This window comes from Labrus bergylta, chromosome 1 (genome assembly GCF_963930695.1).
Source record: "Labrus bergylta chromosome 1, fLabBer1.1, whole genome shotgun sequence".
NCBI lineage: Eukaryota > Metazoa > Chordata > Actinopteri > Labriformes > Labridae > Labrus > Labrus bergylta.
Window position 1 is genome coordinate 14,007,115 of NC_089195.1, and position 27,985 is coordinate 14,035,099.

The 27,985-nt window shown below is 41.5% G+C and overlaps 1 protein-coding gene across 1 annotated transcript; it reads right to left on the reverse strand.

Moving 5' to 3' along the window:
* Nucleotides 1–3,531: 3,531 nt before the first annotated feature.
* Nucleotides 3,532–27,985, reverse strand: LOC109989060 (voltage-dependent calcium channel gamma-5 subunit). The gene is made up of 6 exons (XM_020640672.3): nucleotides 27,619–27,985; nucleotides 16,546–16,787; nucleotides 11,415–11,501; nucleotides 9,389–9,529; nucleotides 8,947–9,092; nucleotides 3,532–8,017 (listed from the first exon to the last, which is right to left on the reverse strand). Exons 2-6 carry the CDS (start codon nucleotides 16,739–16,741, stop codon nucleotides 7,754–7,756), a joined length of 834 nt encoding a protein of 277 aa, XP_020496328.1. The 5' UTR covers nucleotides 16,742–16,787; nucleotides 27,619–27,985; the 3' UTR covers nucleotides 3,532–7,753.

Below are 27,985 nucleotides of genomic sequence, written 5' to 3' on the forward strand. Positions count from 1 at the left end.
GTTATTTTGTGTGCAGCCTACCTGTGTGCCTCACCACCCACCTGTGCTTCCTTATGACCTCCCTGCCTGTGACTTTCTTCTGGGAAAGCTTGTCTACTTACTTTTTCAACGGCAGCCAGATGCCACCTTCAGCTTTTTGAACTAAATTTACATGAAACACCTTCAACACTCCCATTGCCTCTGTCTCTGCAAACTCAAGAACTCTAATGTAACACAGTTTGCCACCCGTATTTTCACCATATACTCTGCCTCTGCCTTCATCATCATTATCCAGCTGCTCATTGGCCAACTCCTCACACTGCCATAAAATCATGTTACATCTAATGTATTAATTTGGTCACTCTTCATAAAGCAAGCACAGACCAAAGACGTCAAATTTAAGAGAAAATGAACAAGCCACAAGTGTCACTATTAATGAGACAGCCTGACAAACACACAACAAACACACACACACACACACACACACACATACACACACACACAGATTAGGTCATCTGTTGAATAGAGAGGAACCTGCTGCATGACCTGTAAGGCAGAAGTCAACAGAAGATTTAATATTTTCCAGCAACAGTCAGGAGAAAGAGCAGAAAACAGACAGCTGGAGACAGACCGCATGGAAATACAAACAGAGAAGAAGGAGCATGAAAGGAGTGTGTGTGTGTGTGTGTGTGTGTGTGTGTGTGTGTGTGTGTGTGTGTGTGTGTGTGTGTGTGTGTGTGTGTGTGTGTGTGTGTGTGTGTGTGTGTGTGTGTGCGGGGCTGAGATGGACTGTTGATACATTATTCATGATCTCCCTTCCTTAGTTGTGTGTGGCCAGGCTCCAGGGAGCTCTGGGGAGCGCCTGGACGTTTAGCTCATTATAGCGGTGTAATGCTTCTATAAGATGATTTACAAAGTCCCCTTTCTCTCTGACTGAATTCTTCTTTGTTTTTATGAATACATTAGTTACACAATAACAAGTACTTCAACATTTATTCAACCCGCACACACCTGCCAGTCCATTGATTCAGCTTAAGAAAGTATGCCTTGGGGCGCTGGATGGCCTAGTGGTAATGACGCGTACCCCAATGTACAGAGGTCATAGTCCTCATCGCAGCAGCCATGGGTTCAAATCCGGCCTGGGCACCTTTCTTCCCACTCTCTCCTCCCTACATTGATGGTCTCTCTTTAGCTGTCCCGCCCAATAAAGGCAACAATTGCTCAAAAATACAACTCCAAAAAAAGTTTGCCTGTAAAGCTGAATATTTAAATATATTTAAAATGATTAGTTTGTAAAAAAAAACTCTCATTGTCACATTTAACAATAACAGACCTGCTGAGGGAAAGACTTTGGGATTAATTTGGACCTGGATCAGGGTACAGAGGGGCTTGTGCAGAGGATGTGTTCTTCTTAAGACTAAGGTTTACTGTAAGTCCTTTAGCTTTATATTTTAAAAAATACTTATTATTTTGCAGAAAACAAGGAGCTATGGACATGCATTAGTGAAGAGATGTCAGAGTGGGGCTACTACACACTGCTACGCAGGGTGCGCACCAGAGCAGTTGGGGGTCCAATGCCCTGCTCAAGGGTACCTCGGCAGTACTCGGGGGAATGCCCTGGCACCTCTCCAGCTACCAGAACATCATCACATCATCATCAGAAAAACAAGGAGTAGAAGAAGACAGGAGATAAATGACTCAAACTGGAGTGAAACCAACATGTCCTTATTGTTTAAAAAAAAAGCAGGATAAATTTACCACTCATGAAATGTATTACTCTTATAGTGGTAAAGAGTTTGGACCTTTCGATAAAGGAAAATGACAATAAATAAAATCAGCTTCAGGATTCAAACAGCGTTATTTATCCCAGAAGTACATTTACAGATTTACACATTTACGACCACATGTCAGCAGATGAACAGGCCAGATCCAGACACAATCAAATAAAAAATACAACACCAGAAATGCATTCCATCAAAGGTAAATAAAGGAATAAACCTTAAAGGAACTGACCATAAACTCATGTTCAGCTGTTGAGCATTTAACAGCCTGAAAGCTGAAGGATAATAAGAGTTATAGAGTATCTGTCTGTTCTCCATGCAGGGTAAAGATAGCGCCATCCAGAAGACGTGGCAGCGCCACTACATGAAGCACTGTGAGGGATTGTTTTCCAGTCCTCGTGTGTCTACACAGAAAGTCCACCAGAGGGCGCTATTGTCAAAAGGTTGTGGGCCACCTCCCCGGCAGAACCAGCACACTATAATGATAGACAGAAGAATCTGTGCTCATGGGGTTTTAAACACAGGTAATTACTCTACCTCTCAATCATACAGCAGAGCAGGAGGAGGTTATATTTACAATTAATGAGCCTCACACTTAATTAATGTGTTATATTAACACAAGGGAAATCAACTACACTACATGAGTCCATCGGGGGTTAAACATTTGGGAGCATGCCAGCTCATCGTGTCAAGAGGTTGTTCAGTTTGAGGACAGATCAGAACGTGATGCTGATGACACAATTACCCCAAGTAGCCCCCATCCCCTACCCTGCCCTCACAGATGGAGGAGTGCCAGCTCTCACACTCACACAGTACTGTGTGTAACTTTATCTCAATCAGGAGAGACGTCATGTTTTTGAGTCAAAAGTCCTTTGTGCAGAAAAGTATGAGAGATGTGCAATGTCTCCGGTGATTAGACCCCATCGTCTTGTCTTAATGAATTTAAAGGGGTTGTGAGGCCAAGTCCGACAGCAGGAGGACAGGGAAGAAAGACCCCCTTATGTAGTCTAGACACTGGAGGTGGTGGTGAAGGATGTGATGACGTCTGCAGAGATCGCCCTGGAGAGATTGTTTTGAGGTGACTGGGGTTGATGAGAGTTGCTCTGATCCAAATGTGAAATGGTAAACTGACAGCAGCAGAGAGGAGGGATTTAAAGTTGGGAAGGAGCAGGATGATTGGATGATAGTGATCGTGGACAGATCTTTTTTTAAGGACTGCTGTCCTTCCTTTATTCATAAAAGTGTGTCTGATTCTGCTACAGTAGATGTCGACAAGCCCCCTTTAAGTTAGTTACTATCAGACCTTCTTCTGGTTGACCTTGCCAACAAGTGTTGCAAATTAGCATCCACTATAAACACTCACCCCCATTAATATATAAATAAATAGAAATGCATTAATGGTGAGATGTCAGAATGAGGCGTCTGCACAGGGACTTGCTTGACGGTGTCTTGAGCATGTGGGGGTTCAGTGCCTTGCCTTTTTCACCTCAGTCGTCCTCTGGATGATTCCTCCAGCAAACAGATCCAGTTTACTTTGGTCCGTACTGGGACTTAAACTGGGGACTGTCCAGTTTATCCACGTCCAAGACTGAGTTACTTCAGCCCCATGATTGATCTCATTATTGTTGCCTGCTTATTTCTTTATTTCTGTCACTTGAATCTCATTTTGATTTCCTTTTTGTTCGAATGCAACGAGTGAATTTTCCCTCTAGCGCTCAGTGATGTTTATCTCATTACTGATCATCCAATAAAAGAAAAAGAAGACTTCCTGTTTATCAAATCCCATTAAACTTTATTTTGTATACATATTACATTTCACATTTAACATCATAAAAATGACCCAGATTGTAAAAGTTCACAGATAAGGACGTTTTAATACTGAAGACGATGCCATCTGAATACTTTACAGAATTATTCAAAGCTCTCATTGTTGATGTGATGCGGTATGCCGAGCAGCCGTAACACACCTCAGAATAATCTACCTAGCAACAGAACATGTTTTACTGTTATTGCAGTCTATAAAAAATGACTATATATACATATGTGTTGTTAATACCTACAGAGTTTTCATTATCCGAGCTGTCTATAAACTTAAACGGTGCTTTGAAGAGTGACCTCAGCTCAGCACAGAGTGTTTGTTCTGTTTACATGTCATGAAATGTTGCATGCCGTTTAAAAGAAGTGGAGTTCACATCATGCAACATTGAATAATTACATTAATTATAATCTTATAAAAATCCATAAACATAAAAAATATTGCACAAGACAAAATGTTCTCTGTTATATGTTTGATTACACATAATGCTGCATGAAATGTTGATATTCAAACTTGACTGTAAGCCACTTCACCTGGACACCGCTGTGTCCTTGGCACAATAAGATCTGCAGAATATTTTCGGATGGCTTGGAGGTGCAAAACAAACGCACAAAGCTTCAGACAAATTTACAAGATGTGAGACATTTTTACGAGATGAGTTTGTTTTGGCTTAAAGACTATGTGAACAGAGGCGCTGCTTGTCAACAGGCAAGACTGATAAAGACTTGGGGCCCCAGACCAGTACCCTGAGGGCTCACAAATTTTAAACCACTGCAGAGGTCCTTTCTTTTTGCGTTTTATTCAGCGCTGGCTGTGCTCGGGAGCGCTTGCATGAAGCGTTTGTGCTCTATGAAGAAAAGTGCTACACCTCCCTCCTGTCTCTATGACAACAATCTGTTGATGACGGCAGCTGTATGACCGACACTGCTCCGTTACATTTTACTGCATATTTTATAATTGAGATCATTTTTTACCCGCTTAGACACAGAGCGAGTGGGATGTGGATACAAGACACAATCTGTAGGCGGCAAAACTACGGGGAATATCATACAATTGGAAAAAAACGCCGATGACGTCAGCCGCACCACTCTGAAAAGTTGAACGATTTTCAACTTAAGCACTCGGAGCGGCCGCACAAAAAAAAAGGAGCGGTCGGAAAAAAGACACTGTGTGTTGCGTCTTTTCTCCAGGTGGATGCTTTCTGCTGCGAACGCTCTCTCCTCATTAAAAACAATTGAAAAAAAAAACAGCTGGCACTCAAAAAGAAACTCTTGGTAGACACGGGTCCTAATGTAGACATACCACCAAAACAAACAGATTAACCGCTCATTCAATCACTTCCAGTATGTGGTACATTTGCTTTCTGGCAAGATTCTGTCATTTGTAAATTTGTTTTCTAAAATGTCAATTTGTCTCAAGCTTTGTCAAAGTGTTTCACACTTTGTAATTTTGGTTCGCTCTTCCCAGCCACCATCATATTTGTTCAGCAAGCATCAAAGAATATTATTTATGTCCTAACGGAAAAATCTAGAAAAATATATTTCTGTAATTTGGATTATTAAATATCTGAGGAAGAGGTATTTTACTATATGTAACAAATCTCGTTCAGCAATTTTTCCTTCAGCACATCTTACATTCACATCGGCTCCATATCAAAACAGACTTTCATACCTACTAACTCGGTCACATTCTGCATAAAGCTCCTTCTATTAAGATAAACAAAATGTGTTCAAATCAGATCTGATAAACACAATCGACCCGTGTTGGCCCGGTGATCCTTTGAAGTTTTTTTTTTTAAATTCTGTTTATTAGTGATTCAAACTAATCATCATCACAGGAATGAAAGGTTATCTAAGAAGGTTAATGGCTTATGTACATTATAGTAAAATAGATGCAAAGCACACTTGTGCTGTTGTTGATAGTAATTTATAAGAGTAGTTCATTGTTGTAATATTCCCGTCTGCCAGTCCAGAAGAATATCCAGCGATCTACTTAAGGTGGAAATATTCAGACCTTCTGACCTCCATCATTCAGAAGAATACATGGACTTATAATCTTCGATCTCAGGACCTTTTCTGAACTGAACTGGGGAGAAAGCCGTTTAAGTTTTCTGCTCCCTTTACTTGGAGCAATTTACAAATAGAGCTGAAACATAACGAGCTGCTCTCATTGGACGCTTTTAAGAGGATGTTAAATGACTTGGGGGCAGACACATCTGGCTGTAGATGTCCTCCATGGGTTCCCTTGCTCTTCAGATTTGTTAATTGTGTCTTTTAATGTCTAATGATTTTGTTTTTGTGTTAGTATGTTTGCCTGCTCGTTGTTTGTGTGAAACTCTGGCCAGGACACTCTCAGAAAATAGATTTTTTAGTTTCTTTACTGGTTTAATAAAATAACATTTTCAGATTTAGGCCTTTTATATCTTATTAGACCATTAAAAATATCTGGATTTGAAGCTTTCGAAACAAACCTTTCCTTTGGTGAAGTGACCAATGAAAACAAAGGAATTGGATGCTCTAGGAGTCCTGGCTGCCATGCAAAGGAAGCTGTTAACCGAAAGTCATTGTGATGTGCAAATTGTATACAACTCAAAAGAGGTCACGAAAAAAAGAAGAGTAAAGTGCAGCAAGAACTTCAAACACAGATTAATATGAACCCTGCTCCCTCCCAGTCCGTGTAACTAATCAATCAGTTTGTTTATAAACTGGGATGTCCTAAAAACTCCACTTTTTAAATGATTGATACTCATTCAATATGTGTTAAAGGTCACATATAGTCTCCTCCTCCTCTTCAACCAGTTTAAATAAGTCTCAGAGCTCCTCAAAACATGTGTGTGAAGTTTCTTGTTCTAAATCCACTCTTATCCTGTATTTGATCATGCCTATAAACCCCTCTATTTCAGCCCTGCTCAGAACAGGCTGTTTCTGTGTCTGTACCTTTAAATGTAAATGAGCTGTGTCTGACCACGCCCCCTCTCTGGAAGGGCTTGGGTTGGCTCGGGCTTTCTCGCTCCATGTCCTATTGTTTACAGAGAGAAGGCAGACTCAGAGGGCAGAACAAACACCTAGCTGTGGGAGTGTCACCCACCTGGGGGAGGGGTTACTGCCCTTTGTGATGTCATGAAGGGAAAATCTCCAAATGGCCTGTTTAAGCACATATTTTCTGAAAAGTGGGGCAGGCTAAAGACGGAGAGGATGGACTTTTCTAATCTTTGGTGGGTTTGTAGACAGACTAGAGACACATATTAGTGTTAGAGAAACATGGAGAAGTGTATTTTGTATAATATGTGACCTTAAAGTATCTGTCAATGTTAATGCAGATTATCGGAAACAAGTTCAGACTGAGTTTTGGGAATTGATGACATAACATGTCAGAAACGGTAAACAAGCACCTACAGTATAACACACACAAAAAGCCTTTTTTATGCAGTAAGTGCAGCATATTACAACTCAGAAGTGCTAACTAAAGAGGTAAGTGAAACTTGAGCACAATGACATTAGGTGCTAATATACGCTTTGTAATGTGAACAACATACTTATTTTAACCCTGCTAACTTTTTAAAGTTTGCACAATTTTGAGCAATGTTCTCATGAGCAAATTGAGGGAATGTTTAACAACCCATAATATTCATTTTTCAAGCCAAGTTCCCTCCCAACCTCAATACAGATGATTTTACTGATTAGTTTCTTTCTTTGTTGCTAAAGACTCATGCTGTTGAGTTTGGCTTTGAAAACCTGTAATCCCTGCATCCACTGCATGAACACATCCTGCAACTTTGCAGTGTGAGACTCTATTAAAATGCTATCAGCACTGTGTTGGCTCTACAGGCAAATAGTGGACTTTTTCACCGCTACTCAAGTTCCTCCTTTCTGATGGTCAGTTCAGATTAACCCTCATTTAAAGTTAGAGAAACAGGAGACAAAGTTCAACGTGGTCAAACCCTATCCTCTCTCATCTTCTGTTAGTTCTCTCTGAAACAAGAGCTGACAATAAAGCGAACAGGTTTAACCTTCACCTGAAGTTTCGCTCCCCACAAAACCAAAAGGTGTGAATAAAAGAATCGGCAGTCGGGAGGATTGAAAGAATCAGGTCTTAGTCAGGACACTTGCGAACGAGAGTAATTCAAGCTGTAGTTCAAAATGACCCCAAACGATGCTAACACCCAGTCTCTTCTGCCTCAGCACGGAGACGACGACATCTGCTCGTACTCTGGACACTTGAGGAGAGCTGGGTAGTGTGAAGGATTCATCTGCAGTGAGGCCTCTGAGGAGATGGAAGAGGGACTGCGACCACGCCCTGCCCATGCATCCGGATGGAGGAACTGGCCGGAGTAATCTGAGCAGTTGCTGAGTCGAGGCCGGTAGAAGTTCTGGTGAGGCCGGTACATTTCCTCCGCTGTGTAACGCTTCATGAAGAGGTACACCGACATGACACCTGCCGCCTGTGGGGATATAGATGTAAAACGACAAAGTCTCATCAGTAAATCATATTTCCTGCATAGTTTCTTCATGCAACTAGCAACATAGTATACGTTTTGTTGTCTTATTTTCAGAGTCATCTCCAGCATATTGCTATTTTTTGCACAAAAACACCAAGTCAAATTCCTTGTATGTGCAAATGCACTTGGCATAAAAACCAATTCTGATTCTGATTCTTTGGGGACATCTCATCACCCATCGCATTTTATCTGATGATGATGTCACTCTGGGAACATGAGCCAACTTTTTTAGGCATTCAGGTGTAGCCAGTGGTTAATAACTTCCAACCAACCAATGAAATAAGTAACTTGTGAAGTGAAGTGTTCAGATGAAAAGCACGTTTGGCTTTATGTCTGCAAAATAAACACTGTTATTTGATGGTTTGTTTTGGAGCGCCCATTTACAATATCTGTTTCTGGTGAGGCTCAGTTAGTTGTAAATAGTAAGTTACACAGAGGCATCACTCCGGCTTAATGTAGTGGTATGAGCCTTAAAACAAGCAGATTTACTTGTGATTTACTTGCTATAAAAAGGTCTTAAGCCAAAGTAACAGCATCATGATGCAGATTTGTAAAAAGTTAACAGTCAAGCTTTGTCAGCTCTGTCCTTAAGAGGAGAATAAAAAAAAAGTTGTTAAATGGAGGTTAGATCCATAATTTAATTGACTTTGCCATAAAGAGTCAAGCCGATTGTTCGCTCCAGTTAAAATGTTTGATCTACAGCAGATTGTTTACTGCACTTGCATGCCGATCTCTGTGTATGAAGACTGTGTATTTCTATCAGATTAAAGATATAGATAGTTTTTTGGTTGATCAGATACATATATTAATGGACTCTCTGCACACCCCTACAGTGGACTTTACATTTTTCACACTCATCCTATCAAAGTTACCTCAGTAAGCAGGAAGGAGATGGCAGCAAAAGCAAAAGACCAGCCGTACTTGTAGCTGAAGTACGCCTCATTGGTTTTGGTTCGGTTCAACATTTCATCATTAATGTTTGAAATGTACAACACCAGACCCACAACCAGAGAGAGACCTAAAGGCAAGGTGAAATAAATAAAGACAGAGAGATGAAGAGTTGATAGGGTTAGCTTAGCATCACTCTTAATCCGGCAAATTATTACAAACCATGCATGCATCAAGTGGTCACAGATTTGATTTGAATATTAACAGTCTGCTCTCCTTTAAAATTTTGACCGGCACAGAAAAGATCAGAACCCTCTCTGTAACTCTTTAACATTAATATAATTAATTTTGTGCACTTTCTCACATGCATTTGGGAACTGTGTTTGCTGAATCATACATTTGGAGAAAAAAAAAACAACCACGTACCTGACAGGATGAAGAAGATTCCAGAAACAAAAGCCAGGATGGTGTGATGGGGTCGGATGTGGCCGATGTTACTGAGTACAAAACCAATGAACATGAAGAAGAGGCTGACCAGAGGGAAGGGTGTGGCAGAGCGGATCATCTCTGGAGGAAGACAAGAAAATTGGTTTAGTTAGGGTTGCTAGTAGCCTAGTGATTAGTGTGCACGCGCCCCAATAACAGAGGCTGGAGTCCTCCAGGCGAGCTGCGGGATTCCAATTTAACTTATGGCTCCTTTCACACATGTTGTTCCTCTCTCTCTTTCTCCTGATTTCTGACTCTATCCACTGTCCTGTCTCTCTAATAAAGGGCATAAACAGCTCAAAAATACACCTTAAAAGTGAAGTCAAGAGCTGTCACACTGATGGGACAGCTCTTCCTTCAGCTTGTATATGATTCGCTCAGAGGCTAACACAGAACACTGCTAGTGAAACAGGACGGGAGGGGCGGAGGGGGCTGAGGGAGGAAGGAGATGTGTCTGTAGAGAGCATTGTTTTGGGATGAAAGTCGTATATTAACTTTCACAATCTTTGTTCCTACTTGTTTATTTTCTTTAAAATTCTCTGAAACTCCTAATGGCCTTTTTCTCCTCAGAGAGTCAAGTCAAAGTTTAATAAGGTCAGTATGGTTTCTTATTTCTATTAGGACCTCCCTACTGTGAGCAAACGGTTCAGCTGCTCACAAAAGTAAACCTTTCTGTGAGGTCAATACTTACTGCCCTCACTGCATGCACGACGACCACTACTTTTCCTTTGTCTTACTGCTTTGATATCAAAGACCTTCTTTTGACTGCAGCTTGAGCACTCAGGGGTTTTCGGATTTGAAGTGGTTTTCCTGACAGCATCACTCTCATGAGTCCTGACTGCTTGCACTCACACTAGCACTACTTATGTGTATCCATAAGTGCTCACCCTACGGGGGGTCTATACAACATGAAAATGGCACCCTTCAATTTTTCATGCACGCCAGCTCTTATCTTGGGTGGCCTGTAGTTGAGGTGTGGGCCAGAAATAACACAGACCATAAAGATGACGGCATAGTAAAGACATACGAACTTGAGTTCAGGACTTTTACTCGGGTTAGGCTTGTCATGTTTGTGATGAGTTTGTGAACTTCAAAGGAGGCTTAACGTGCACTGAAATCCATTCCAGCAGGAGCCCTGCGGCAGCAGACCGACAGGTGCTACCTCATGTGTTATCAGACGCTTTTTTCACCTGCCAGCCATGAGGTTCACGGTCAGGTCATGAAAGCCGTTAAAATGTTTGCTCAAGCAAGTGCACAGTGGTTTGAAGAAAAAAACCTAGACTTTGATTACACAACGATTCCAGTCGATGCTGAAAATGCAAAGTTTTAAGAAAGTTGACGTCTCCATCGTGGTGTAAACTGGCAGAATGGATTTCCTCTGATAACTGAGACTATTTGCACATGAACATTACGCTTCCAGTCAATAGCTGGACTACAACAACAATGGCGGACTAGTGGGTTCTTTCTGTGGAAATGTTGTCTGGAAATTACTTAATTATTTTGGGGCTTTTTTACGCCTTTATTGGAGAGACAGGACAGTGGATAGAGTCTGAAATTGGGGAGAGAGTGGGAAACGACATGCAGGTCGCATTTGAACCCTGGCTGCCCGCTTGGAAGTCTATTCATCCGTACATGGGGTGCACTCACTAACCGCTAGGGTATCAGCACCCCAATACTTATGTTTAATGACCTATACTGAAGCCAGTCAGTAGGGGGAGCTCCAAATGTTTTGGCTTCACTTGAGAAGCTGTCATGATGTCTATCTTTTCATACAGTCTATTGTTTGAACCTGTCATCCAGAAGGGTCCTTGCAGTCCATATTACAGAAGGTGAGGCCATTTGGGGTTATCCCAAAGTTTTCAAATACTCCTACCCTATTTTCCCAGACAATCCCATCTCTAGTGTCCTTACTGTCATCAAACTAATACATTTCTCTTAATAGTAGTGGAGTGTGACAGTAACTTACTCAGAACACTAATAGTGGACTCAGAGCTTATCTGGACGGTAGTGGGCATCACATACTCTATGGTGAAACATCGGCCTTTCTCCTCACCTAGAACAAAAGACAAGAAAACACATACATTGTATAAAAATTCAGATTAAAATGAGTGGAAACAGGATTTGACCTTAAACACTGTAACAGCTTGTTGCAACAAACCCATTCATTAGTGACAGATAAAAGTTAAACAGAATTCAGACATCTGTAGAAGTTGGCTCATGCTGGCATGAGCTAACTTACTGAGGTGACTGTGATACAGGATCAGCTGGTTTGACTTGTGAAGCTTCTTGAGGACAAGCGTACAGCAGGTTTCAAGTGAACAAAAACTCAACAGCTTGTTCCATTAGACAGTGACTGTCTGCTGTCGCCGTCTCTACGAGGAACACCCCACATATACAGTTTTAGCACCTTCCTCTTTTTCCCACTTTGACACAAACACTACAGAGTCTGGCACCAAAACACACTGATGCAAAAACACACACTGTAACAACTGATGGCTTTATCAACACTTCATTAACCACACACATTAAAAGGTGTTGGAGCAGGTGATGTTTGGTGTGTTCAGCATATAAATTAAGTTTCACCATACTAGACCAACACTTAATAAGGGTTCGTTTCAGGTCAGTCCTATTAAAAGAACCTTAACATGCAGACTTTGCTGCACTGGCTGACATCTTTACCCATCACATGTAATTCAGGCTTTATTTGTCTCTTGTGATGTCTTGAAGTAAGATGTTGATCAGGACTTGTCCGGTGAACATGGCTTATATTAAAGGTAGAATGTGCAACTTTTTGATCCAGCAGATGTCGCTCTTGAGCACCAGCACTAAACCAAAAAAAAACTGCTGCATCTCCGTTGTTCTGAAACCTCCGCACACCTCCAACCCCTGTCCACTCGAGTTCGCACATAGGAGTTATCAATTAGAACGCATATTAATGAAGCACCATTAAGCACAAGCGGTGGACAAAATTGTCCTCAGCTCGAGCTGCAATCGCCTGTGGCCTGTATTGTTGTGTTAGCATGCTAATGTTAGCGCTCTTTAGTTAGCTGGTAGCTTCATATTGCTCGTAAATTGACACAGAATGGTCATGATTTAAAGACACTTCCTTGACATTCAAATAAGCAGTGAGTATGTTCTTCTTCTTTTCTCTAGTCCTTGACTAAAACAGCTTTATACGCAAGGCCGTCCCGTCCATGTAAACACGGCTCTGACAACAAAACAGCCTGCAGACTTCTCACTCATTGTAGACAGTAATGATTCATCACTCAGAGAGACATTTACACAGGATATACTTTATTTATGATTTATTTATGTGTAACATGTCACACATTCTTCCTTTAAGTGTAGTGAGATATTTGAGACTATAACTTAGAGAAGCACACTTCATAAGTTTTAAAGAGGACATATTATCCCCCTTCTCCACCTTTTCAAACAGTCCCCCTGTGGTCTCAATGAAACATCTGTGCTGTGCTTTGGTCAAAATATAACATGAATCAAGCACCAGAGGAGGTTTGTGACCCTGTATAAACCAGCTCTCTCAGAACGCTCCGTTTTGGTGTGTGTCTCTCTTTAAATGCAATGAGCCCCCCTGAGTTTTCCCGGTAGACATCACTCCTTTGCTAGCAAGAATAAAAATGGCCGACCTGCTCAAAAGTTTCGTTCTAGGCTGGAGGTGGGGTGGATGGGTGGAGATACCAGGGAATCCCAGTGTGACATCACAAGGAGATAACATTTGAAACAGAGCATTTTTCTCAGTGTTGTAAGACTTATGCAGACCACAAACAAAGGACTGGATGTGTTTATTTCACATTTTAGACACTCAGGTTACCCAAATATATGTTCAAAAACACTGTAGAAGTGGATTTTTCATTATATGTCCCCTTTAAATTATTGCCGTGTATACATGAACTTCTTTGTAAAGAGCAGAAGAGCTGAAAATAATTTGCAAACAATGACAGTATTGTTGGGCTAAAAAACGTTCTGTCTGAATGTCTTGAATAAATATCCAACAATAAGACGCCCTGAATGCATGACAACTGTAGCTGAATGAGAAAAGAGAGGGTAAAAATAAAACATGTAGGAGTGTGTAATAGAGATGTTAAGATCCTGTCATTTATCCCTCCCCCTCTCTGGCTTTATATTTTTATTATTTTTGGCATAAAGTCTTTATTTAATGTCACTGGAATATATCCTCACACCCACACGCAGAGATTATGGAGAGTAGGCTTTTTCATTTCCCTGTTTGTTTGTTTTTCTCTTTATTATTCATATTAACGTCTACCTGTTGCCGTCTGGCCTAACCAAATGTAAATACAACAGGTAAAAAAAGATTATAATAGGAGCTCATGGTGATGCTTTCACATCCTTCCAAATGACTTAACGCCTCACGTCAGTCATTTTGGTAGGACTCTTTTTTTTGTGATCGCCAGCGTCTTCTTCAATTGTTTCCAATGAGGGGAGAGTGTTAGCAGCAGCAGGCGGCTGCCCAGAGTAAAAGCGCAGCGCCCAGCTCTGCCTTTTTTGCGCGGTCCCTCTGAGAGCTTGGAGTTTAAAATCCTTTAACTTTTCATAAGCGCGCTGTTGACGTCACAGCCGCTCTTTTCAACCGGCCAATTATTTAGTAGATCGGTCATGTCCTCGCTCAGTGTCTGACTGGAGCCGTGATAGACCCAACTCTTTCATGAATACCTACAACCTTAATGATGATGGTCTCGATATTATTGATTAAAGGTGATGGTGTTTGATAACGATGACTTTTAAGATGGTTTCTATACTGATTAGAGCTCTCAAGAACTGCTGTCAATGTTGTACTTTGCCTCTGTGCGCTGCCTGTCAGCAGCTGTGTGTCTAATCTGACACAAAGCTGATCGTTTGCTCTTACTGACATCGTTTCCTTTTATCTGCATCGCTTTGGATAAAAGCGTCTGCTAAGTAAATTGAAGAATTGTGAAAACGGGGCTGTCATTATTATTGAGCCAGACAAAGTATGAGTGCAAGCGTTCTCCGTTTAATGTTCATAGTGAATAAAAAAAAAAAAAAATCTCAAATAAAAAAACATGCAGTAAAAAGCAACGAGGCAGGGTCTTTCATACAGGGTGGTCAACAGACTGTTGTCATAGAGACAAAACGCATGTACAGCGCGTTTCTGCCTGAAAAAACGTCAAGTGGGGGGCACGCTGGTGGCGCGGTGGTTAGGGCGCGCGACCCATGTGTTGGGACTCTCGTCTCGAGCGGTGTCATTCCCCGCTCTCTCTCCCTGGTTTCCGACTCTATCCACTGTCCTCTCTCTGCATTAAAGGCACGAAAAGCCCAAAATAAATCTTTAAAAAAAAAAACGTCAGGTGGACACACAGGGCCTACGACTTGTTTTCCTGTTGTCATGGTATCAAAACAGGTATCATTTTTAGAGAGTAAAACGTTAGTAGACATTTAAAATTCTGGTATAATGAAAGCCTAATTTTAAACTACAAGCAATTTAAAAAAGTTAACCAAGCATTAAATGTTTAACACTCTACTTTATGACATGTATATTGACCATGACTGCAGCGCTCACTTTAACACACTGTACACTGTACGTGCTGGCTGTAAGTGTACAGGTCCACTGCATGAACTCTGGCTGACTGCAGAGCACCCGATGAACTTAAACCAACATCAGTTCGAGTCAAAACAGCGGACATGTTCACGTAATGTGTAGTAACCCGTCACAGGGACTGTGTAATTGTTTCTGGGTCAAATCAGTGATGTTAAGTGGGCAATAAGGCCACTCAATGGCCCCTAAAACACACACACCCACACACACACACACCCACACACACACACACACACACACACCGGATCTCGCCTCCATGTTGGCCGTGACTGAACGATTAACCCCGACACAGGATGGGGCAGGTCAGCTGGGACACATGGGCCAATGGAACAAATCAACAGTAAACAGAATAACCTTATGTAAAGTCTGCGGTATGACACATTAAAGGCAGGGTTGGTAAAAAATTCTGAAAGTGGGGCACTGGTGGTTAGAAAGTGGTTAGTGTGCGCGCCCAATGTATGGAGGCTGTAGTCCTCCAAGTGTGTGGCCCAGGTTCGAATCCAGCCTGTGGCTCCTTTCCTGTCCATGTCATTCCCTACTCTCTCTCTCCCTTCCGACTCTATCCACTGTCCTATCTCTGCATTAAAGGCACAAAAAGCCCAAAAATAAATCTTTTAAAAAAGAAAATTGTGAAAGTAGCATTCCCTCAGTGCTCCATCTACACGCACCCCCTCCCCTCTGAGCTCCCTCAAAAGCCACGCCCCTCACTTACATCGAGTGCCGTTGGTCCAGAAGCAGACCTCAGCTCATGCTCTGAGTGTGGGCTCATGCATGCATGGGGTAGAGAACGAGCAGGGAGACAGGGAGGCTGTGATTGGTTCATCAGTTTGGTACCTCGTGGCAGACATTGGTCAAAGTTTTTACAGGCTTACAACTGCTACAGATGACAGATTTTCTTTGTTTCTTTTTCAGAGCACATGAATCAAGTGATAATTTTTGATAAATGTATCACCTGAAGAAAACCTCTGGTCAAAACGTTGTGATCAATGAAAACTTTTTGTGGCATTTGAGCAATTGTGCAGGCCTATCTGATTTACCTACCTCCTTTTTGCAAATACTTGAGTAGAACATTTATAAAACATCTAAAGATAACATTCAGATTGTGAATTCAGTGTTTTCATGCAGAATGGGTCGCTAACTAATGATCCAGAAGTCTGTTTATACCAGATATTGCTAATGCAGGCATTTCTCAGAGAAAAGCAAATACTTGCAAATTACCCTTACACAGGACTCTTGATGAATCCTTCATTCTGTTTTCAATCCTATCTGAATGGTTACTAAATAAAGACTATTAAATGTAGAATTGCCGGATCAGGTTTGCTTGATAATCCGTTTTTCCCGTTGTTAGAATCAAGAGACTCACTTCCCAAAGCTCTGTCTCTGAGCAGAACACTGTTTGGGAAAAAATGGAACTCATGTCTGAAACGATAAATCTGGCTTACCTTGCCCCGAGGAATGAGAGATAAAAATACTTCATTTTTATATTCCAGACTTCAACCTAACTCACCAGCCAAGAAGCACACCCTCCAGAGTCCCGAGTGCAGGGACATGCGGATCTCCGTGCTCTGGTTGAGGGGAAGGATGACGCCTTCCTCCAGGTAGAGCCAGTAGTCGGTGCTTACGGCGATCCCCAGCAGGCCCAGGCCGCAGACAGCGAACACGCTGCTCAGCAACGTCAGCACCTTCCTGCCACATAGGCTCATACCACAGCCTTAACAGCAGGGGGAGCGCCACCGGCAGAAAGGAGAGCTGGAAGAGGAAATATTGAGTATGAGTTTCAGCATTTGAATCCAGCCAGAGATGATTAAAAAAAATGGAAAGTACGTATATTGGAATATGATATTAGATAGCTCTAACAAAGGGCGGTCTTCCTCTTTGCTAATTAGACATCTTGGAAAGCTTCCCTCTCCTCTAAATCTCTCATCAGAATTTGAATAACCACATTGTGCAAGGCCAGCAGCTTAGAAGAGCTAGACTGGGGAAAAAAAGTTATGTAAAGATTTTCATTGACTGCCCTAAAGATGCCCTCAAGCAAAAAAAAAGAAGAAGAGGAAAACGGCATAATCTGAGAGTTACATAATGCTTGAAAGACGAGTATTAGATTGAGTTAGTTTAGCTTTTCATCCTTTTGTGCTACATCACACACAACTCTTTCAGGGGTGTGTACGGAGGACTGGCCTTCTAGAAGATACGATAAGTGGGGATATAAAGGGTTAATAAAAGTTATTAATTTGTAGTGTGTGCACACAGACTTTAATGCCACACCTGCATACACTAGTCCTCCAGCTGTCCCCGTACTTACAGAGGATATAAAATCCCTTCTGCACTGTTGCAGAGGCTCTGCACTGATGGTGTACAGTATGTGTCAGCGTCAGAATGTGTGCACTCCTCACACAAAACGATGGATCGTTTTTGTATGATAGCTGATGCCCACATTTGCCGGAAGCCGTAGCGCTTGGGAGCTTGGCATGTGGTGTGTGTTGAAAGGAATTGATTTTACATAATGAGTTCTCAGTGTGTTGCCACATCGAGCACCCACTGAGGGCCTGGAACGAAGCAGTGAATAGGAGAAAAGGATTCTGAACTTTTGCAAAGATTGGTGGCAGTTATTTCCCTCCGTGGATTTACTTTTTGTGTCGGCACCGGGTGTAAAGCCTCAGTGGAACAGAGCTGAGATTCACACACATCTGGCGGCGTGCAGTGTCTCAACAGACAGAACAGTGATACAGAAGGGTTTAGGTGTAGCACGCTTAGTTATAAATAAAGCTTCAGAGAACATGCAGCAACAGATTTCAACACATATACATCGAGTAGATTGAACTATTGCACTTAACATGCTCCACCACAGTTTAAAATATTTCATACAATACATCATTGAAGTCAGGATACATGATTCATCTAAACACAGTTTAATATGTTCCATATCTGTATCCGGTTCTGGAAAAGAAAATGCTCAACTCATCCCTCCTGTAGTGTTGTAGTCAAGAGCACACTAACGGAGACCAAGACATACCTGAGACCAGAGTGCTCCGAGACCGGGACAAAACCAAGACCTAGGCAGGGCGAGACCAAGACCAAGACATTTAGAGATGGAGACCAAGTCAAGACCAAGACCATAAAACGTCACAGATAAATCATCATCCTGTGTGTAGGGGTTGTGGCACTCACTTAGACCGTGACACAAGGAAGGCTGTGGCCGTAACCAGGGGATACAAATCTAATTATGAATTAATTAAAGTTTCAGGATTTTCCTTCTAATCCCAGTGTTGAAGGGGAAACATAACCAGTGATGGTCTTGACTGACACTGCAAGCTACCGCACGCTAGCTAGCTAGCACAAGCTAAGCACCGGTGTTTTGCACCTGCCTGTCCAGAAGAAAGCAGACCAACACCGCTGGTTTGACTTCCACAGGCTCACTCTCATTATGGAAAGAGCTTCATCTGCTTGAGGTTTTGCCTCACTGTGATTATATATTCTCGTCTGTCATATTACTTATTTTGAATTGTGTCCAATCGCTGAATTATATCCACTCTTAAACTCACCATGTGCGCTGTCATTGGCTGGAGGAAACACACCAGCTCCCCGACCCGAAACGTCCAGAGTCAACCAAAACAAAGCAAAAGATCCAAATCCAGTCCGAGGACATGGTCTCTGCAGACACGGTCACCACCACACATGTATGGAGGCCCAGAAGTGATGATTGAGCAGCTTTACTTTAGGATAAGTCGATACTCTGGAACAGATATTTCAGTTACTATTTTATCTATTCATACCTTTTTCCTGCATCTTGAGACTATTACAATCACCGTCACTGAACATGATGTTGATTGGGAGCAGTTGCCATGTGAGTATCGGCAATCAGAGTTCAGTAAAGCACAAAGGGAGAGCTCTAATGAGAAAGGACTCTCATTAAACCTTTTCTATTCTTGACCAGGCTACAATCAGTGGTCATTCACTGACAATGGCAGCATGTACCAGTTCTATTTTCAGAACCGGTTACATTTATGCTTTCTATTCATAGACCTGTTTGTGTTGCCTTCAATCAAGGGATGTTTTGAGTTGTACAGCACAAGAAGCGCTCATTAAAGTTCTAATAGAATTTGCCCCCCAACATTGGTTGTCTTGGACTTCTATTTTTGTTGCTGTGGTATTCAAACAGGTATCGATATTCTTCACTTTTTACTACTATGGTATCAAAGTTGATCACGGTGGGGTGGGGTGCCTAATAGCCTAGTGGTTATGTTGCACGCCCCATGTGCAGCGGCTATAGTCCTCATTGCAGCGACTGTGAGTTGGAATCCAGCCCGGCCCTTTTCTGCATGTCATCCCCCCACTCTCTCCTCCCAACACTTCCTGTCTCTCTTCAGCTGTCCTATCTAATCGAATAAAGGTAAAAATGTAGAAAAAGAAAAAAAATACGTTATCACATGGCTGTGTGATTTTGATTGGCCAGTTACACATAGAGACAGTCTGGCATTACTTGACAGATCACTGATGTTATATAAGAATAATTCCCTGTTACTAAGCTAAGCAGGAGGTTGCTAGGGACACAGTTCCTATCACAGAATTATGAGGACTAACTGTAATCATATCAGTCGGCTAAAAGAAGTCTGGTGGGGGATAATAAGTTAAGAGACGTGGATAAGCCTGGTCAGTGTCTCCCTATAGTCCCGGTGAGTTTTTCAAACTGTAAGGAGTTTTGTGCATGTATGAAAAGACCTCGACTTTCTGAAATTAGTTGAAGACTTTCTGTCATTAATGATAAAAAATATCAATGGTTACACCATATGGCAAAGTGTTTGGCTAATGATTTTAACTTAATGAAAGAGAAAACAACTCAATATTTATTTTGATGGACAAGATGATTGACTGTGAACTCCTACCTCACCTTTGCTTTACTTTAGGGATTTTTTTTGACAACTAAAAACCTCCTGTGACTTTGGGAAGAAGTCCTGCATTACTCTGCAAAACAGCTGGAAAACCGCAGCTGAATTTGTGTCTTTATTCTTTTCTGTCAAATGTTTTTAAGCATCACTGTGGGGTCGTCTTTCTGCAAGCTTACTGACCACGCTACTGTGGCTGTAAAAGCGTGTCCGTGACAGCAGTCGCTCTCTCCCACTGATGTGGACATGCGACTCACACTGAGGAACCAAGCTGATGTTGTTAGGGCTGAACGGAGGAGCCCGAGGACAGCTGCAGTCCAATACACGAGAGAGGAGACATGACATGGAGCTGCAGACTCAGCTGCATGACTCTGGCTGCCCTCCATCATCATGTTCATTTTAAGCAGAGGTACTGAGAGGGAAACAATTCACATGCATGCTGACCCATCATGCATACTCCATCAAACCCATAAAAGTGTCAGCTGAATGCTCATAGAGTAAATTGCACAGGAACAGAATAAATAATCTAGCTCTGGAATGCAGAAAAATGGATGACACTGTTTTCAATCAGTCGTGGAGTTCTGGTTGAAGTTATGTTGTTACTTCCATGTGTAGGACTTTCATGGATCATTGAACTGGTGTCAATTTGTCCGTAGATACATACTAAAAATGCCTTTTGGAGCAAGATGTCTGCGTGTTCCTGACAGAGAAGCACATTCTCTGGAAGATTTCAGAGAGCAGTTTGTACCACATCAGCGTTACCTCTGCTCACACAGTACATGGAAGTTGGCAGGAAGTCTGCTGCTCAGCAGGAATTGTTCTGGATGCAGCGCAGGGCCAGACTGAGGGTCATGTTTCAACACATAGTCCTTATAGGAAGCCATGTCTGCAGGTCATTTATGAAGTACTGGATGATCTATGGGCTCCTCCTCGACTTCTCATCCTCATCATGTTCATTTTAAGCAGAAATACTGAGGCGGAAACACTTCACATGCATGCTGATCCATCATGCATACTCCATCAAACCAACTAAAGTGTCAGCTGAATGCTCATAGAGTAAATCACACTAACCACACTCAAACATGGAGCAAAAACAAAACAAAGTTAGTCCATCATTTCAAAAAGCAAAAATGAACCATTCAAAACTGACCACAACAAATTAAGCTACAAAATGACTAAATAAATAATTAGATATATCCAATCTCTCTAATCCAAAAGGTCAGTACAAAGACTACGCTTTAACCCAAGACGTAACTAGTCAAAACTGCGGCTGATTCAAAGGTACAATCTATCAACTCTCCCACCCTGTCACAGTTCATTCTTAATATTAGTTATATACTGTGTTTATGTTGTTTTGTAAAATGAGCCTCAAATGTCTTAGAATACATTTCCAACATTCATGTTCTGACTATTTACTGTGTTTCTAAAATGTGTGCTCAAACAGGCCGTTTGGAGATTTTCCCTTCATGACATCACAAAGGGCAGTAACCCCTCCCCCAGGTGGGTGACACTCCCACAGCTAGGTGTTTGTTTTGCGCTCTGAGTCTGCCTTCTCACCATAAACAATCGGACATGGAGCAAGAAAGCCCGAGTACACCCAAGACCTTCCAGAGAGGGGCGTGGTCAGACACATCTCATTTACATTTAAAGGTACAGACACAGAAACAGCCTGTTCTGAGCAGGGCTGAAATAGAGGGGTTTATAGGCATGGTCAAATACAAGGATCAGAGTGGATTTAGAACAAGAAACTTCACACACATGTTTTGAGGAGCTCTGAGACTTATTTACACTGGTTGAAGAGGAGGAGAACTTGTCATCTTTAACCATAGACTGTGTATGACAAGTCAAGGTAGATGCTAAGTGTAAACCTGCTTTCCTTTTGATTCTCCTCAAGCTTGTAGTTCTTTATCACCCGTTTTTAAACGTCAATACAGCATGTTTCTCAGTTTAATAGTTCAGTAAGTGTGGAAATACCTCAGCCTGTTCTTCAATGCATTCCTTCTAAAACAGAGGAGAAAGAAAGCTGCTTAAGCCAAATCCCTCCTATAGGTGATCTAAATTACTGTACAAGGCGTCATCCTGCAGACAGCAAAGGTAAACTGTGGTTGTCCAATCGTTTAAGGCAGAGAATAAAGCTGATTTTGTTTACATACTCTCACTCCTTCTCCCAATTAACTTCCTAGAATTCAGTCTCCAAAATGAATCAACCATCAGTGAGATGTTGCCGATGTCTGACCTCTAATATAGGAGGTGTTTTTCTTGCATCGCCCTTAAGACTGTAGATGCAGCCTACATCAAAAAGCAGAACTTCTCCCTCCTGTCACGTCAGATCATCTTAATTGGATGGGGCAGCTCTGGGTATGGCCTGAGCCTTTCATGCTGCTCCGACGGCAGTTCCCTCGCGTCTTTAAGCAAATGACTTTGGCTCGGAGCTGTCATCCCCCATGTGTTCCTTCTTTCCATATCATCATTAAAGTGAGCGGAGAGCATGTCAGTCCGCTTGTTCTTGACTTCAACATCTTCTGCTGGTCGTTAATAAATCACTTGAATATAAACTGTGAACGCTTCCCTGCTAAAGACGCATGTTTGCCTCACCAAACTTTGTGTGCATTTATCTCTTGAGACTTGTTTGCAACAGAAATGGCAGATGGGTCTATTTCATGTAATATAATCTGAGTAAATGGCACAGATGCGGTCTCTAAAAGGGTTCAGGCTCAATGAGAGCTATTGCTGTATAACATCCATTTTCTAATGTTTGAGAGAACGTCTCCTATTTATAAGTGCTTGACTTGGTCCTGTCGCCAGGCAACACAATACATAGAGGCTCCTGAATTAGTGAAGCATGAATGGACTGATGAGCCAGTCCCAAAACAAGACTTCTTATTCGGCAGAGCGTTTTACACGAGAGGATACAGATGGATACAGAGGCACAAATACATCACGAGATGATCAAATATACAAAGATTCCTCGTATGCTCATCGTATGCGACGTGCATTATGCTGTAAGAGAACTAAGGCCCTCCCTCTCCAGAGAGAGCTGTTTTTACTTTGTCAGGAAAAATGTTTTATGTGGCAGCATGCTTCATAATAGCAAACTGAGTTAAGACTACACATCACGTCTTCTACTTATGCATCGCTGAGCTCCTACATATCTGACCTTCTGACTTCATTTTTTTTTATCTTACAGTAAAGCAGCTTTGAGGAAGTTTCATTTTCTGTCAGTTTTGGTGAACCCAGAGACGTAGCAGAATACCTAAACTGTGCTTTAGTTGTTTTCCTTTGAAAAATCCTCCTGCTGTATGTTGACTGTCAAACATATCAGTCAGAGACCTGTACTACGAAGCCACCACAAAGCTGGTTATCGACCTGATAAGTAATCACAGAGTTTCTCCGAGCGCATTCACATAAAAGGGGCGGTGCTAGCAGCACCCTCCGATTATACACCTGAACCAGACTGCAGTCAGCAGGTCGTCATATCTCACAATTTCAGCGCAATGTATTCTGATTTTAAGAAATATGAAAAAATTAAATACATTCTCATGACTAATATCATACAGCTGCAGCAACAAATGCAGCAAGGTGTTGCAAAGAAAGGCTTATAATGGCCTATCACTTTATTATCATGAATGCAAACAGGATCTAAATAAAGGACTATATCTCTCATTTCTTCCTTTGAATTAATTATTTTCTTATGTGTTGTGTGTCTGACAGTTTAAGGTGTAGTATAACAGAGCAGTCTGATGGTAGGCCATACAAAGGCGGTATGGGGCTGATGAAAGTGACTATGAAAATATTTGCTGTTTTCACACATGCACAAAACTTGTGACATTTTCTGAAATCTCTCAGAGTGTATTGAAACAGCTGAATCTGGCAAAGCAACTTTATCGCAACTTTAACTTTTTCCTAACAGCGCCCTAGTAAAACATTAAAGGCTTTATATGTGATTTTTCACACTTAAATGTAATAGAAATCAAGTATATCCTCTGAAAATAACTCTGTGAGGAACTAGAGAAAAAAATAATAACATACTGTACTCACTGCTTAACTGCGTTTCTATATCACGGTCATTTTGTGTAAATTTACATGCAGTGTGAAGATACGAGCATAATAAAGATCGCTAGCATTAGCATGCTAACACAACAATGCAGCGCGAGTTGTTTTGGTTTCATGCTGGTGCTCAAGGGCGACATCTGCTGGATCAAAAAAATATAAAGCCTTTAAGTGAAATCTCACTGCAGGGTTAGCGCGTACGTTTACTGCAAGCTACCGCATGCTAACACAAGCTAATCACCGGTGTTTGTCACCTGCCTGTCCAACAGAAAGCAGACCAACTCCACGTCCACGGGTGAAAACTAACACAAGGTCCACCCTCGAGTTAGAACAAGCTTTCTCTGCGTTTTCTCTTCTCCGCTACGTCCACGTCCGTCATATTCACCAGTTTGAATTCTTTCTAAACTCACCTGTGTGTTGGCTGGAGGAAACACACCAGCTCCCCGCCCAGAAACGTCCGGAGTCAACCAAAACAGATCAAAAGATGATTGTTTCAGTAAAAAACTGCTGACTCTGCCTTTAAATAACCTTGATTGTCTTACCATCGAGCATTAACACCAGCTGACCTATAGAATGTAGAATATGTTGTTGTTATGATGTATGCAGTGTGTCGTTTTCATGTTTCTTAATATGGGATTGTTATCTTTCATTTCCTCTAATAATAACAAAGAGTGACAAATAAGTCAAATGTGAACAGCTGTGTTACAGAGAGGTGGAGGGAAGATGGACAATTTTAATGAGAGAGCGCATAGACGGTGCTCAAAAGCTTTTTGCAACGCAGTCTGTGGACTTTTGGAAACTTTTGAACTCAAACTTCTGTCACGCTGCATGCAGAGGAAAACACCAGGGATGAAAAGAATGAAATACATTGACTGCCAGCCTGATGTTCAATATGAGGATTCAAGTCCGTAGTTTAGTTTTTATAAATATAGATAGAAAAAGTGAAAAATATGCCTGCAGCTTTTTAATGATGCCATCACTAAATTGATGTTCAAGACAAGCAGCAGAGTTTCAGACGCATTACTTTCAAGACAATTTTCTGTGTGTCTATGTTAGTTTCTCTGAATCCAATCTTGATAAACAGACTTCTACAAAAAGGATAAACTATGAATCTATCTATATCTAGATCTATCTAATCTCTGACTGTTGACATTCTAAACTACAAGGAACACCAAACGCTACACATGAGATGTTTTTGCACCTTTGAGGCCCTGTTCACAAGACAACAATTTCAGCTGAAAACAGAAACCTCTTATGGCATTTTGGCTGTTTGTTTACATGACAACAGTGTTTTAAACCTAATGTTTTCAGAGTGTAAACTTTTGAGCCTTGTGCAAACTGACAATATGAAGTTCTTCTGAAAGCGGAGACATTTTCGCACATGTTCATTACACTGCCAGTCGATAGCCATGTGCGAAACAAAAATGGCCGACTTCTGACTTCTGTTTGAGAAATTGTCCTCTGGCATGATTCCTAGTGGACATTTTCTTGAAATGTACTCTCTTTGTAGTTCAGGGTCACTTGGAGTAGCAACACCACCTCATTGCCCGTCTACACAAACGTTTGTGCGTTAGCCATTTTTGTATGTTTACACCTTATCGCTCTGTAGAAGGAGGAGTCTGTGTGCATGCTCGTGTTGTTTTATTACCAAGTCACACCGCCATCTACTGGCCGGGGGATGTAAACTACAGGGGTTTAGTGGTTTTTGAGGAGTGTGTGCACAGAGGTTGTTATCAAAAATGTGTCTGGACATGGACAAAACAACTACTTTCAGTGGATGGTTTTTATGTTCACATGGTCTGAGTCACAGCAGTCTTCAAAAATGTCAATACTTCGATATTGTTCGATACCTCGCGTTTGAAAAGCAAAGCAGTCTCTGATTCTTAAAGGATTGATTGTATCCCAAAGTATTAAAGCTTTTTAAAAGAACTACAAATCTTCAGTCATATTTTTAACCCCACAAAAGCCACAAGCGAGAGAGAAAGAGAGCGGTGGTGGTCCATCCAAAATTCACAACTTGGCAAATACTCAAATATAGACATTTCTTGTGTCTTTATGGCATCTCACCAAGTTGACAAGTTACATAACTGTTACAGTGATGTCTAAATTGCAAAAATATGTTGGCAATGTTTCGGTACAGAACTGTTGCCAGTGTATTTTGGCAAGTAAGATATTTTTTTGGGAAGAAATTTACCTGTGAGTTATGGTGATTAAAAACAAGAAATTTCCCAGTACTGGGTTCATAGGACTTCTATTTTTATTACTCTGGTATTAAGACAGGTATCGATACCATTTGATTTTTACTAGCGTCATATCTAAGTTAAATATTCTGGTATTCTGACAACCTGATAATATAACATAATATAATCATTGAAATACTTTGAAAATGTAAAATCATGTCTGTCTCACAGCAACAAGAAGCAGGGTATGAGCAGCCAGTGTCTGCCTGTATAAGGCAGCTTTAGAAAGCATCTTTCTTCTACACTTGCAGACCACTTTCCTTGCACAACGGAGCCCACACCATCCTGTCTAAGCTTGTGCTGTAATCGAGTTTGTTTGGCTGACCCACTGAGGACTGAATGTACGCCAAATATGACTGTGTGAGCTCAGTGCTGAAATTATATTCCAGGTTCAAATCAAGTGTTTTTAATGGGCAGACATTTAAAGAAAGATATTCCATCTCAAGGCTTGTTTACCTCCAAATTCCTTCTTTTAGTACCGAACAAATTAAATTAAATAAAGTGGGATCAGACTTTATATTACTGAGCAGCTTACAAGGTGATCTTACAACTCACTAATTATGAATCACACATTAAACACAGGTCACTAAATTCTAAATAAAGCTCATTTAAAAATGCATTCAGGTCAGTGAGTAAGTATCATCAGTGTGTTTGTTTCCTACATCGGTAATCAGAGACAGCTGTTTGTTACATCTGTTTGTTATCTCTCTCCGAGGTGCTGAAGCGCTCCTGCACATTCAGCAACACCCAGTCAATAACAAACATTTAGGATAGTACATCAGCAGCAGCAGCAGCTGGAGTAAAGCAAACTTAACTTGCCAATGACTGAATATCTAAAGGTTGGAGCAGACTGTAGGTTTAGACTGCACGCACATAATTCTTACTTATTCTCTATAACAGCAAACATTTGATTATCTTTCTTCCATCCATCTATGTGCATTTAATCTCTATTCGCACAATCTATAGGCTACAGTGCCTGGCTGCAATTTGTAGGATATTAATTGCAAAATCGAGTGCAGCTTTCATGCCTGTAAACCTATCATCAACATACGGTGTTTACCTTTATTATGGAGGAACGACAGAAGGCAAAAAGTGTAAAGTATAGTGATGAAAATGTGATGATGTAAAGTCCGCTGAAGCCTTCAGTAGTGTCCCCTGACTTTAGAGAGTCCTGCATTTTAACAAACTATCTGCAGTAGATTATAATGTAGTTACTTTTACTAGTAACATAAAGATTAAACTACAAGTTCAGGTTCACCAGAAGCTTCCATCAATGCAAATAAAGCACACTAAGCATTCCGTTATATCCGTGAAACTACAAAGGAGAGACAGCTTCGTCCACAATAACAACAACCTAACATCATCTTTACAAATAAAGAAAAGAAACACTGATGAAATATGAGTTACCTTCACGAAAAAGCCCGTTTGAAGAAAGCAGAGTTGTTCCTCCTTTGCTCCTGTTTCTCTCCTCTTGTTTCTCTCCTCTTGTTTCTCTCCTCTTGTTTCTCTCCGTTTGCTCCGTCCGTGTCTTCTCTCTGTTTAAGCGCGCGACGGGACCCGCGGCTCGCGCACCACACCACTACTATCCAAAAGCCGACTGAGTGAGCAAACTGCTCTCTCCACCTCTCTTAAAGGTAAACAGATAGGACGAGAAGATAGCAGCTGTTTGAATAACTTTGTGGTTCAATGCTACAGGAGGTTTTCAGTGGCGGCTCTACAGTCTCATGGGGACCAAGGCCAGCATTTACAGGGGGCCTCTCCAACCAACCAGCAG